This window comes from Schistocerca piceifrons, chromosome 5 (assembly GCF_021461385.2).
Source record: "Schistocerca piceifrons isolate TAMUIC-IGC-003096 chromosome 5, iqSchPice1.1, whole genome shotgun sequence".
Taxonomy (NCBI): Eukaryota; Metazoa; Arthropoda; class Insecta; order Orthoptera; family Acrididae; genus Schistocerca; species Schistocerca piceifrons.
The window spans coordinates 519,384,674-519,398,247 of record NC_060142.1 but is presented as its reverse complement, the minus strand read 5'-3'; the positions used below and the strand labels follow the sequence as shown (position 1 = coordinate 519,398,247).

Sequence of the window (13,574 nt, the reverse complement as noted above, 5' to 3'; positions counted from 1 at the left end):
TTTTGATGTGGACACTGTGTGTTGAATTCTACCAATGTTGCAAACAGCTGCAGCAGTCATATTGAGCTTTGGTGGCCAAGCTTCACGTCTACATTTCGGGAGACTTATATAGACACCACTATCAGAGATGCAATCATTTGTACATCCCCAGATAAGGAGGTGTATCAATGTGCCCTTCAGTTTGAAAACCCTATGGCAGAAGAGGTTTTGAGTATTGCACAGTCATTCAAGGTAACCCCCACTGTCAATTAAAATGTTGCCATTGTTGACAGCATGCAGCTCCAGCACATGGAATGTAGCATGCTGGGGGAAGAGGAGGTAGCTGCAGTATAAACAAGGCAACTGGACCGATGCTGACAAACACAATGTCAGCAGTAGGAACAACAAATGCCACTTCTGCTTTGTACAGCACAAGTAGGCATCCTGTCTCTTGCCATAAATATACCAAAAAGCTCACATAGTGGCAGTATGTCGATCTCAACACCCCCTCCAAGGAATAATTGTAGGAATAAATGGACATCGATATTCATAGTGTTTTGTGATTGTGTTTGCCATTGTCTGCATGTCAGAAAAACTTTTTATTGAAGAATGGAGATGGATACGCCATTAACCCTAGAAGTTCACACAGGGCCACTGTGTCTCTGCTCAACTCTAAGATGTATCCCAGGCTAGGGTCTCTACCATTGACATGTGTAGAGCATCAGGTAAGCAGTAACAAACAGCAGATAACCCATTTTTGGCCAGCTCACAGCCGACGCACTTTACCAGTCAGCTTCCCATTCCTTTTTGAACTTGGTGGTTAATGATGTGAGTACAGAAAAACTGTTTGCATTAGATGTCTTTGCTACTTTTGTTTCTTCTGTTATGGATACAGGGCATCTAGTGTCAGACCAAGTGTATTTTCATGAATTGTACTGCTGGCTGTTCTGAGTTTCCAGATCTGTTTGTTCCAGGGATATGATGTGGAACGATTTCACAGCACACATCACCCTAAAAACCTCTGCCTGTTCTAAATTTTTTGATTATAACCGGTGCCAGTAGCTTTACACAATCAGGTTAAGGTGAAGCTGGGTTGCTTGACGTCACTGGGAGTTATTACACCAATTTCCTCAAGTGATTTGTCTATCCCTTTATTGCTTGTAAAGAAGTTGTCTGGTCAGCTTCAACTCTGTGGCTACTTCAAGGTCACTACTAATGCACAGAAAGTCATAGGCGCTTACCCTCTGCCTTGCCCGGAGGAGTTACTTACAAACTAGGATGCAGGTCAATACTTTTTGAAAATCAACTTGGCCAAAGCCAACTTTCAGATTCCGATGGTCGAGGCATCAAACCAGTTGCTTGTGATTAATACAGTTTTTGATCTCTATCAGTGTCAGTGGCTCATGTTTGGGGCCACTGTTGAGCATGCCAACTTGCAACAATTTTTTAGAACTGATTATGAGAGTTGCCCCAAATTGCATTAACTGTCTTGATAATATTGTCATGACAGGTGCTACCATGGAGGATCACCTATGTATTCTCCATTCTTTGTCTACTATTCTACAGGTTGTGGGGTTGAAACATAATCTCACTAAGTCTCACTTTTTGTAGCCCTCCGTAGTTTATTTGGATCATGAAATTTCCAGCAGGGTGTGCACTATTATGGCTTTGCACTGGCCATCTCATCTATGAGAACTTCTGGTATTCCCAGAGCAGTACTATTGCTCATCTCATGCATCTTTTGTTTGGTCTGCAGCCTGTGAGCTTGCTCTCTGCAGCTTAAGGATAGTCTTCACTCCGCACCATGTCCGGCAAAATTTAAACCTTGGAAGCGTGCAGTCATGGTCACAGACACAGCTGAATATGGGGTGGAGGTGGTCCTGGCCCATCGCCATTAAGATTGCTTTATTTCAAAAACATTCAACTTGGCTCATCAAAATTATTCTCAGATGGAAAGACTTGCCACTGTCTATGCCTTAAAAAAGAAATTCAAGTGTTCTGGTGTGGTGCAAAATTTCATCTAATTACTGGCCATAAGCTCTTGGTTTCCCATTTTAGCCCATCTTTATCTACAATTTGTACAGAAACCAGATGGCAGTTATAAGAGTCAAGCTACATTAAAGGGAAGCAGTTATTGAGTAGTAGTAGTAGCAGTAGTAGAAGGGAGTCAGACAGGATTGTAGCCTATCCCTGATGTTATCAATCTGTATATTAAGAGGCAATAAAAGAAACAAAATAAAAATTTGGCATAGAAATTTAAGTGTGAAAGGCAGGGACGGGGACAAAGAAATTAAAAGCTTAAGCTTTGCCAGTGACATTGTAGTTCTGTCAGAGACAGCAAAGGACTTGAAAGACCAGCTGAACAGAATGGACAGTGTCTTGAAATGAGGATATCAGATAAACACAAAAAAAGAAAAATTGGGATGATGGAACATAGTCAAATTAAATCAAATTTAAGTGCAAGGAAGTGTTTTCTGAAAGTATTGGTATGGAATGTAGCCATGTATCGAAGTGAAACATGGACAATAAAGACTTTAAATATGTCTGCTTGTGTCTGTATGTGTGGATGGATATGTGCGTGTGTGCGAGTGTATACCTGTCCTTTTTTCCCCCTAAGGTAAGTCTTTCCGCTCCCGGGATTGGAATGACTCCTTACCCTCTCCCTTAAAACCCACTTCCTTTCGTCTTCCCCTCTCCTTCCCTCTTTCCTGATGAGGCAACAGTTTGTTGCGAAAGCTTGAAATTTGTGTGTGTGTTTGTGTGTCTATCGACCTGCCAGCGCTTTTGTTCGGTAAGTCACCTCATCTTTGTTTTTATATATAATTTTTCCCACGTGGAATGTTTCCTTCCATTATATATATATATATATATATATATATATATATAGTCCCATGTCACTCCAACTGCATGTGCCCAACACCATTACAGTGTCTCCATCAGCTTGAACAGTCCCCTGTTATTATGCAGGGATTCTTGAGGTTACTCCATACCCGTACACATCCATCCACTCTATACAATTTGTAACAAAACTTGTCCAAGCCGGCAAAATGTTTCCAGTCATCAACAGTCCAGTGTCAGTGTTGATGTGCCTAGACGAGGTATAAAGCTTTGTCTCACATAGTCATCAAGGGTACATGAGTTGGCCTTCAGCTCTGGAAGCCCATATTGATGATGTTTCATTGAATGATTCGCATGTTGACACTTGCTGATGGGCCAGCATTGAAATGCGCAGCAATTTTTGGAAGGGTTGCATTTTTGTCACGTTGAACGATTCTCTTCAGTCATTGTTGATCCTGTTCTTGCAGGATCTTTTTCTGGCCACAGAGATTTGATATTTTACTGGATTCCTGATATTCACTGTATACTCATGAAATGGTCATATGGGAAAATCCCTATTTTATCGCTACCTCAGAGATGCTGTGTCCCATCACATGTGTGCTGACTATAACACCACATTCAAACTCACTTAAATCTTGATAACCTGCCATTGTAGCAGCAGTAACTAATCTAACAACTATGCAAAACACTTGTTGTCTTATATAGGCATTGCCGACTACAGTGCCGTGTTCTGCCTGTTTACATATCTCTGTATTTGAATATGCATGCCTATACCAGTTTCTTTGGCACTTTAGTGCATGTGTGTGTGTGTGTGTAATTCTCAAAGATCCTTTGTTTCAGTGTGGATACACACACAAGCCCAGTCTCTTGCAGGAATCCAAAACAGTGAGTGAGTAGTTGGTGGGTAGCTGATGCTATGCTAGTAGTGTGCAACAGATTGGGAATTTGGGTCAGATGGAAAGCATGCTCCGATAGCTGAGGCAGTTAAGGCAACTGTTCATCTTAAGTGGGAGGTCTACTTTAAAATCCCCAGTCCAACACAAATTTTCGTCTGTTGCTGTTGACCACTCTCTCTCTCTCTCTCTCTCTATCTCTCTCTCTCTCTATCTCTCTATCTCTCTCTCTCTCTCTCTCTCTCTCTCTCTCTCTCTCTCTCTCTCTCTCTCTGTGTGTGTGTGTGTGTGTGTGTGTGTCAAGATCCTGTCTAAGATATTCTTCTTGGAAGTCTTGCCTTACACCCTGATTTCGTCTAAGATATTCTCCTTGGAACGCTCGCCTTGCACCCTGGTTTCAGGGTTACTACACCTAGTGCGCACAGTGGATGTAAGTCAGGCCACCACACCAAGCATACTGTGTGCTCACAGCTATCCTAAGCACCCTCGAGGGACTGGCTGGACACCAGCTGCCATCACCATTTGTGCTGGGTGCACACAGCTCTACATCAGTAACACCTGACGTGGATAGCATGCAATGGCCCCCGGGCCTTCGCTTGTTAAATGTGGGTCAGACATGTGAACTATTTTCACTGTATCCTACAATGGAAAATCCAGGATGGAATGCAACAATATTTTGAAAAGGACAGTTGCTACCATAAAGTGGAATTCTGAGTCACAGACAGGCACAATATAAAGACTGTCGGAAGGTGAGCTTTCATCCAACTAGGCCTGCATCAAAATAGACAAAACACACACACACACACACACACACACACACACACACACACACACACACACACACACACACACACACACTCATGAAAATGCAACTCATACACAAATTACCACACTCTCTGGCTACTGAAGGCCTAGTTGGCTGAAAGCTCACTTTCTAACAGTCTGTTTGTTGTTCCTATCTGTTTCTTTCACTGTATTTTTGTTGATGTCACTCTGTGGCACAATAAATTGTGCCTCTTTTTTGTTTCCTTGTGTTCCTAGTCAGAACAAAGGCATTTCTTCATGATAAAATAACTGGAGAATTTGTTGTTCTGCTAATCCAGAAACATGGTGCATCAGTGCTGATTTCAAGTGTGAGTAACAAAGGGAAGTTGGTGGAATCACAGTGATAACTTCCACCAAAAATGGGCAGATTTGATCAAGTTGGCTGAACATGTAGGTGAACTTTGTCTGCAGAAAATTTGCTTCCACATGCGTGAACCAATTTTTTGGATTCTGTGGCAGTTGGCCAATCGTGAGATCAAAGCTGTGACTGATTCCCTGCTGATACAAAACAGTGTGGATGAAATCTCAACTAGTGCATCGCGCTGTTTCCTCCTTCCTGCTATCTTGTATCTGTCAGTAAATTCTTGTCTTCCACTGTAAACTTGATTTACATGGGTGCATTTCAGGTTCATTAAAAACTGGTACTGTATTGGGTTGTTGGGTTGTTTTGGGGGAAGAGACCAAACAGCGCGGTCATCGGTCTCATTGGATTAGGGAAGGATGGGGAAGGAAGTCAGCCATACCTTTTCAAAGGAACCATCCCAGCATTTGCCTGGAGTGATTTACGGAAATCACAGAAAACCTAAATCAGGATGGCTGGACGTGGGATTGAACCGTCGTTCTCCCAAATGCGAGTCCAGTGGGTACTGCATTCATAAAACTGGTTCTGTGTTCAGAAAACTGGGGTCACCACTGGTGTTAACGCACTATAAAAAACCCAAGCAGAATATTAAATTGCTATATTAATTATTAGCATTTATAACTTATCTGAAATAGCAAGAATATTCTGTCCATAAAAATTACATTCTAATAAAACTAGGAAGTAAGAGTAAACAAACAGAGATGTCAGAAACACAACTGTACTTTGCTGCATTGGAACCTCTCTGCTTTCAGTACTGCTACATTGATTTTCTGTCATGTGCCACAAGTTCTTCAGAAGTGATAATGTTTTATGGAATGTATTTATTTATAATCCCAATTTTGTCTGTAGTGCCAAAAGTAACTGCTGTAACAGCATAAACAGCTAAGAAACCGATGAAATTGTGGAATACTTTTTTATTCTCAAGAATTTCAAAAGCCTTCCTTTGGTTTTACTACTTCATACCTCATTAAAATGTGTATCAGTGCTTATTACCCCTCTTAAGAGAGCATTGTTTTAGTCTCAACCACATTTACATATTTCATGTCATACACAGAATAAAACAAGATTTCTCATCATCTGTGTAAAACAATGTAGCAAGTCACCAAAATGAGAATGTTATATGAAACCAGTTGATAAAGTATGAATTCACTCCGCGTGTTACAAACACGTTACTTACTATAATAATTCCTATCGAATCCCTATCATACTGTACTCTTATTTCTTTCTGTGCATGCATCAAGTATGACATTTGATAACTAAAGATCATATCCACATTGTCAGTGATACATGTTTACATTTGAGTGAAAGTAGTAAATCAAGAAAGTTGCAAGGCTCTAATTACTAACAAGCTTTACATAGTTAACATAGTTATTAATTAGTTATATTAAATATGAAAGTAGTTGAAGAAGAAGAATATTACTGAGACATATCTGCATCAAGTTCCTAAGTACTAATTACAGAATGATAATTTCACAAAGGCAGCTATGATGTCTGAGTCAGTTTATTTGATGATTCATATTTTACATTGAACTAAGAGGGAAATATATCAGTGTTCCCAACTGTTATACTATGAAGCATTTTACAGTTTTTGTGATGGTTTTAACGTCGGCATGCCTTGCTCTTCCAAATGGCCTTCATCCAACTTCTATGTTTTTTGTTTTGTACTACTACAAATTCATGAAATATAGATTGTGACCTAGTCATTTTGACAATTCTCTATAACAACACAAATATTGTGAAACAAAATGTTTGACACAAACATTTCTTCCTTCTTAAATAAATCAGACCCTGGTGGAACAGCATCTCAGCACGTACAAGTGGTTAGTGCTGCCACACAATTATCCTTTTGAATGCATTTACAGTTTGTCATTTTATAATAATATATACTTGCACATTAAAAGCATACCTCCAAATCTGTGTGAAAATTATTCTTTTCCTGTATACCTTTGGTTTATCATGTATCTCACTATTGTGGATAGTTTGCTACAACAATAAAGTATCAGACCATTTAGAAGGTCAATTAACAAAAAATAATTAAGCTCTTATAAATCTATACAGAAAATTCAGAAAGTCTTTGCCCTCATAGAGATTTTATAAACAGAACTATTACATTGCATGCATCTTTACAGTTAAAAATGTGTGCCACACCACAGCTCAAACCCATATTTCTTTCTTTTCACAAGCAATCACCTTAAGTTATCTGAGCATGCCTCCATATGCCTCAAATTTTCTTTGTCACTGATATTTCCATGGTAATTTCTGAAGGATGGAGTACCATGGATCTGCCACATGGAACATATAGGAAATGAATTAAATGCACTAAAATGAAATGGATCAATTAAACCCCTGATTTCACCTACATTAATCCATTCATTTCATTCTTGTGCATTTAATTAATTTCAAAAGCATTATTAACATCAACTTCTGAAACTTCCTGGCAGATTAAAACTGTATGCCGCACCGAGACTTGAACTTGGGATCTTTGCCTTTCGCGGGCAAGTGCTCTACCACCTGAGCTACCCAAGCACGACTCACACCCCATCCTCACAGCTTTACTTCTGCCAGTACCTCGTCTCCTACCTTCCGAACTTTACAGAAACTCTCCTGCAAACCTTACAGAACTAGCACTCCTGAAAGAAAGGATATTGTGGAGACATGGCTTAGCCACAGCCTAGGGGATGTTTCCAGAATGAGATTTTCAGTCTGCAGTGGAGTGTGCGCTGATGTGAAACTTCCTGGCAGATTAAAACTGTGTGCCGGGCCGAGACTCAAACTCAGGACCTTTGCCTTTTGCCCCAGGGCGTGAGTCGTGCTTGGGTAGCTCAGGTGGTAGAGCACTTGCCCGCGAAAGGCAAAGGTCCCGCATTCGAGTCTCGATCGGGCACACAGTTTTAATCTGCCAGGGAGTTTCACATCAGCGCACTCTCCGCTGCAGACTGAAAATCTCATTCTGGAATGTCAACTTATGATTGAGAAAGTGCAGAAGGATATGCATGTCAGGTATTTCACTTTACTGTAATCTGTTGTATACAGACAACAATGCAGAAAAAGATAGATTGCTACTTACCATAAAGATGACGTGCTAAGTTGCAGACAGGCACAATTAAAAGACACTTACACACAATTTTTGACCACAACCTTTTGCAAGGAAGTAACTGACAGTGGATAATGCAACTACTCTGAAAGAAAATATGAGCATATGCATTATGCTGAAAGAGATACTTGAGTAATATCCCTAGCTGTGAGAGTTTTTTCTTGTGTCTAATGATCCTGATGTTGGTGAGACATTGAGCTGCAACCTTCTTTCCATCTTGTGATCACACTCACACACAACACAGTATAGAATGAAATAAAGTTTAAACCAATAGAGTCATGTTTCCAAAATCATCTGAAGGCTTGGTTCTTGGCTCGGAGACAAAGCACTATTGCATATTTTCTTTCAAACTAGTACCATTGTCAAGTGTCAGTTACTTAATTGAAAGGAAAGATAGAATTAAGATTTGCATTTAACATTACCTCAATAAGAAGGGAATTAGAAACTTCATTGTTTGTATTCCTCTGTTTGTGTCGTCTGTCTCATGAGGTCATGATAAATAATTTGACTGAACTTATGATGTTCAAGGTGATATTACGGGAACCAGAGGCTGACATCAGCATTGCAAATAAAGCTACTGAACTAGCTGTGTTTGGACACAGCATCATAACACCTCAAATGCACAGAATTGCAAAAGAGAGACATGGAACACCAAATATTACAAGACTTTATGATTATATTAAGGTAAGTAAACTAATAATTCTGATGGACTCTAATTCCCACTTTTTAGTGTTTGGGAATCATACTTTTCAGGAAACTTTAGGCTTAGAAAAAGTGAGTGACATGGTGTTATTGGTAGAATGATCTTATTTACCCTTTGCTTTACAGATTTTCTGTTGATATTAAACTCTTAATTTTTTTGTGCTGCAAATTGCACTTTCATTTGAATGTGACGGTGAACATATTTTCTAACAACCAAATAATCCACAAGGAGTCAATAATTTAAGTGTTTAGTGATGAAAATATGAGTTAAATATATCTGCATATTGAACTGTGTAGCAGAAATCTTTGAAAGAGAAGTGTCTAACTGACTTACATGTAAAATAGCTTTGTGAAAGATACACCTACTTTTCTGTAACCCCCCTGGCCTCAACCTTTGCTAGTCCCTGTCCTCCACTTACCTATTCACTTCTCTGCTCCTACTCCAGCACAACATAGCCTTCTATTCCACCAAAGCAACCAGTTGTTTTCCCCTTTCCCTGCTTTTCCACACCCACCCCCCAACCCCCCACCCCAAAACACATAACAATCATCTTGCAGCCCTACCAAATCTACCACATCCCCACCATGTTCTTGTGTGCTCCATAAACAGCAAAACATTTTTCCCACTCCACCTTCTTATTCCCTCCTCCCCACACCATGCCACCTCATTACCTCCACCACCAGACTGCTGATCCTATCAGGCACAGTTACAACTTAGTCCAGCTACAGCAGTCGGAGACAGTGGCCATGGGAATTGTTAATTTGGTAATAGACGGAAAAAGGGTGGCAGGCCTAAAAAATTGGAGTGGGAGACCAAGGCTTGACTACAGTAAGGAGATTCAAATGCATGTGAGTTGTAATAGTTATGCAGAGGTGAAGAGACCTGTATAGGTTAGACTAGCATGAAGACCATCAAATCAATCTTCTGACTGAAGATGACATAACTACAAAACAACAACAATATACACGTATCAAAATAAGTTTTGCATAACCTTGGTTCCGAGAGTTCCAGAACCTATCCAGAAAATTAAAATAGAGATCAACATAAACATAATTTCTGCCCTTTTTATTGCTCATGAAAATCACACATTGCATGTTGTACAACCATACAGCAAGACCTCCAGAGGTGTCAGAGGTGATGGTCCAGGTTGCTGTACACACCAGTACCTTTAATAACCAATAGTACATCCTCTTGCATTGATGCATGCCTGTATTAATTGTGGCATACTATCCACAAGTTCATCAAGGCACTGTTGGTCCAGATAGTCCCACTTCTCAATGGTGATTCAGCTTAGATCCCTCAGAGAGGTTAGTGGCTTACATCGTCCATAAACAGCCCTTTTCAATCTATTCCAGGCACGTTCAATAGGTTTATGCATGGAGAACATGCTGGCCACTCTATTCGAGCAATGTCGCTATCCTAAAGGAAGCATTAGCAAGATGTGATGAAGGGAGCATGAACTGTTGTCCATTAACATGAATGCCTCACCAATATGCTGCCGCAATGGTTGCACTATCGGTCGGAGGATAGCATACACATATCGTACAGACGTTATGGCACCTCCCATTACCACAAGAGGCGTATGTCGGCCCCACATAATGCCGCCCCAAAATATCAGGGAACCTCCACCTTGCTGCACTCACTGGACAGTGTGTCTAAGGTGTTCATCCTGACCGGGTTGCCTCCAAACATGTCTCTGACAGTTGTGTGGTTGAAGGTATATGCGACACTCATCGGTGAAGAGAATGTGATGCCAATCCTGAGCGGTCTGTTCAGCATGTTGTTGGGCCCATCTGTACCGCACTGCATGGTGTTGTGGTTGCAAAGATGGACCTCGCCATGGACGTCGGGAGTGAAGTTGTGCATCATTTAGCTTATTGCACACAGTTTGAGTCATAACACGACATCCTGCGGCTGCACAAAAAGCGTTATTCAACATGGTGATGTTGCTGTCAGTGTTCCTCTGAACCATAATCTGTAGGTAGCAGTCATACACTGCGGTAGTATCCCTTGGGCCGCCTGAGCAAGGCATGTCATAGACAGTTCCTGTCTGTCTGTATATCCTCCATGTCTCAACAAAATCACTTTGGTTCACTCCGAGACACCTGGACACTTCACTAGTTGAGAGCCCTTCATGGCACAAAGTAACAATGCGGACGCGATCAAAACACAGTATTGACCATCTAGGCAAGGTTGAACTACAGAAAACATGAGCCGTGTACCTCCTTCCTGGTGGAATGTCTTGAACTGATCATCTGTCAGACCCCCTCCGTCTATTAGGTGCTGCTCATGCATGGTTGTTTACATCCTTGGGGCCGTGCGGGATTAGCAGAGCGGTCTAAGGTGCTGCAGTCATGGACTGTGTGGCTGGTCCTGGCGGAGGTTCAAGTCCTCCCTCGGGCATGGGTGTGTGTGTTTGTCCTTAGGATAATTTAGGTTAAGTAGTGTGTAAGCTTAGGGACTGATGACCTTAGCAGTTAAGTCCCATAAGATTTCACACACACACATCCTTGGGAGGTTTAGTGACATCCCTGAACAGTCAAAGGGATTGTGACTGTGATATAATATCCACAGTCAACATCTATCTTCATGAGTTCTGGGAACTGGGATGATGCAAATTTTTTTTAATGTGTGTATTTGCATTCCTTCTTAATGTAAATGGTGTATCCTCGTCTCTCCATACCTGACAAGCAATAACTAGATGCCAATTTACATGCATGTGTATTCAGCCTTCCTGTTCCAGTTGCCAAATTATCTTAAAAAATACATGTTATCACAATATGATTTTTGGACAATAGTTTATCTGAGCAAGTTCATTTATTTTATTGTTTAACTGCATAATATTTGGTGATACATGCTTACTTAACCTCCTTTTTCCTATCCTTGTATCAATTTTCAGTTGTATTTGCTTTTTTTTTTTTTTAAAAAAAAAAAAATATTGATAGTCTGAATTCTGGAACAAGTTTGTCTAGCATCTGAGTCTTTCATATGTATATGGCTTTTGTAGTGAAGTATTGAGAATGGTACAGGGTAGTTGTTCAGGAATGAGCCATGGTACTGGAACCTTTACTGTCATTCTCATGTACGTGTAACAGCTCTTTGATCAGAAACCAGGATCTAGTGCATTTGATCCTCAGTCCTTTACAGCCTCAACATTCCTTCTATTGATTTTATTGGCAGAAAGCCATGAAGAATTTGTATGTAACACATTGCAACCCATTCTGGGTATTACAATCACTTATTTTTGCATATATTCATTGAAGATGTTTAACATACAACTTTTTTTCAGATTAATTAATGTCATTGAGGTACAAACTTTATTTGAATTCTGATTCTATGACACAAAATTACACAGAGAGTTATAACTTCTAGAATAAAAATGTTTTATTCAACTGCCTGCACAACAAATAAATACCTTAATAGCTTATAAAAATAAGTTTGTGGCTTTCTTAATAGTCGATGTCTTCTATGAATGAACTTTACATTTTTTACTCATAAACTAGTTTTCAGAATTAATCAGTTTGAGGAGAAGAGATCGATGTACTGTTTACATGAAGCTAGCACACTGTATTCTTAAGGTAATAACAACCTAACACTGACTGGGCATAGTGCTGTAGGAGAACACAATGACTCACTTGTAAACTAAATTCTCTAATTGTGTTTTTTAGCTTTGGATCACAGAAATGGTATCATAACTAGTTTTGACATTTGAACAAGCCAGCATCAGATGTATTGAATACATTACCAAAGCCTCATCAAAGTGTGGCTATACAGGCTAGGAGAGGCACTCATAATTTTGTAAGCTCCTCCATTGGCCTGTACATCTATACTTTGAAGAGGTACTATGTAAAATAATCAGATAATCTGGTGATGACTGCCTAGAATGTTGAAACTGTTTATGATAATGTTTGTTTGACCCAAGGCTGATAAAAATGTAATGGAGGGAATAATGAACTAATTTTGTGTAATTGTTCATATAGTGTAACTCAGCCTAAAAGGAGTACAGGTTATTATAACAGTGATTGTTTGCAGACTTATAGGACAGGTTTTTTTTATTAAGGAATGCAACTCCATTTTAATAGAAATTGCATGATATTCATTTATGAACATTTTTTGTCCTGTTTTTGCAGACACTGCTCTAAATGTGTTGCAGTATAAAGTTGAATAGGTGCTTGTTTTATCATAAATTTCTGTGTATTGTAATGATGTTCTTATCTATTCATTGATACATAATAAAAGGGACTAGATTTTTTTTATCCTTCCTTCTTGATAAAATTAAGATTATAAATATGATGTGTGTGAAATTTAGAAGCAGTTTTATTGCTGTGAAAAATTGTTTGCATTGTGACCTCTATACATACTTATGTTTTTAGTAAAATATTATTTATGATTTTTCATTTACTCTGACAGCGTGTGGCTTTCAATAAATGGGAATTAAAGAAGGCACTCAAACTCCAGGATGAATTTAAACTTAAAGCCAAACACCTTAATACCTTGGAACTCTATAACAAGATCCGAAATGATGCGTTTGTTCTTCAAGAGGTACTGTAATGGTCATTTATAACATATTTAAAACAAGTGAAATATGTAACTTAGCCTACTGAAGACTCTTTATACTCACAGACTTTTTACCTATTTTAGCTTACTCACCATTTTACAAATGTGTTTTAAAATCTCTGAAGTCTTATTCATTATTTCTTATCATAAACACTCTGATATATATGAAATATATTTCAATATTTTCCTTTATTTGGGATCACTCTTATACAGAATTTCAATAAGCATTGTTTTAACTTGGCAGATATAACAAATACAATGTGTACATGCAGAAAGCAGAAGATTTGACCCTCAGTTTCTGTGCAGTTTCTTAAATTTAAAGTC

The 13,574-nt window shown here is 39.4% G+C and overlaps 1 protein-coding gene across 1 annotated transcript in view; it reads left to right on the top strand.

Annotated features, from left to right (window-relative positions):
• LOC124798208 (putative phosphoenolpyruvate synthase) overlaps positions 1-13,574 on the top strand; it is a 293,711-nt gene that overhangs the window by 165,234 nt on the left and 114,903 nt on the right. Inside the window, exons 17-18 of the mRNA XM_047261511.1 lie at positions 8,519-8,674; positions 13,104-13,235. Of these exons, the coding sequence (XP_047117467.1) occupies positions 8,519-8,674; positions 13,104-13,235 (288 nt within the window). The remainder of the gene's footprint in view (positions 1-8,518; positions 8,675-13,103; positions 13,236-13,574) is intronic.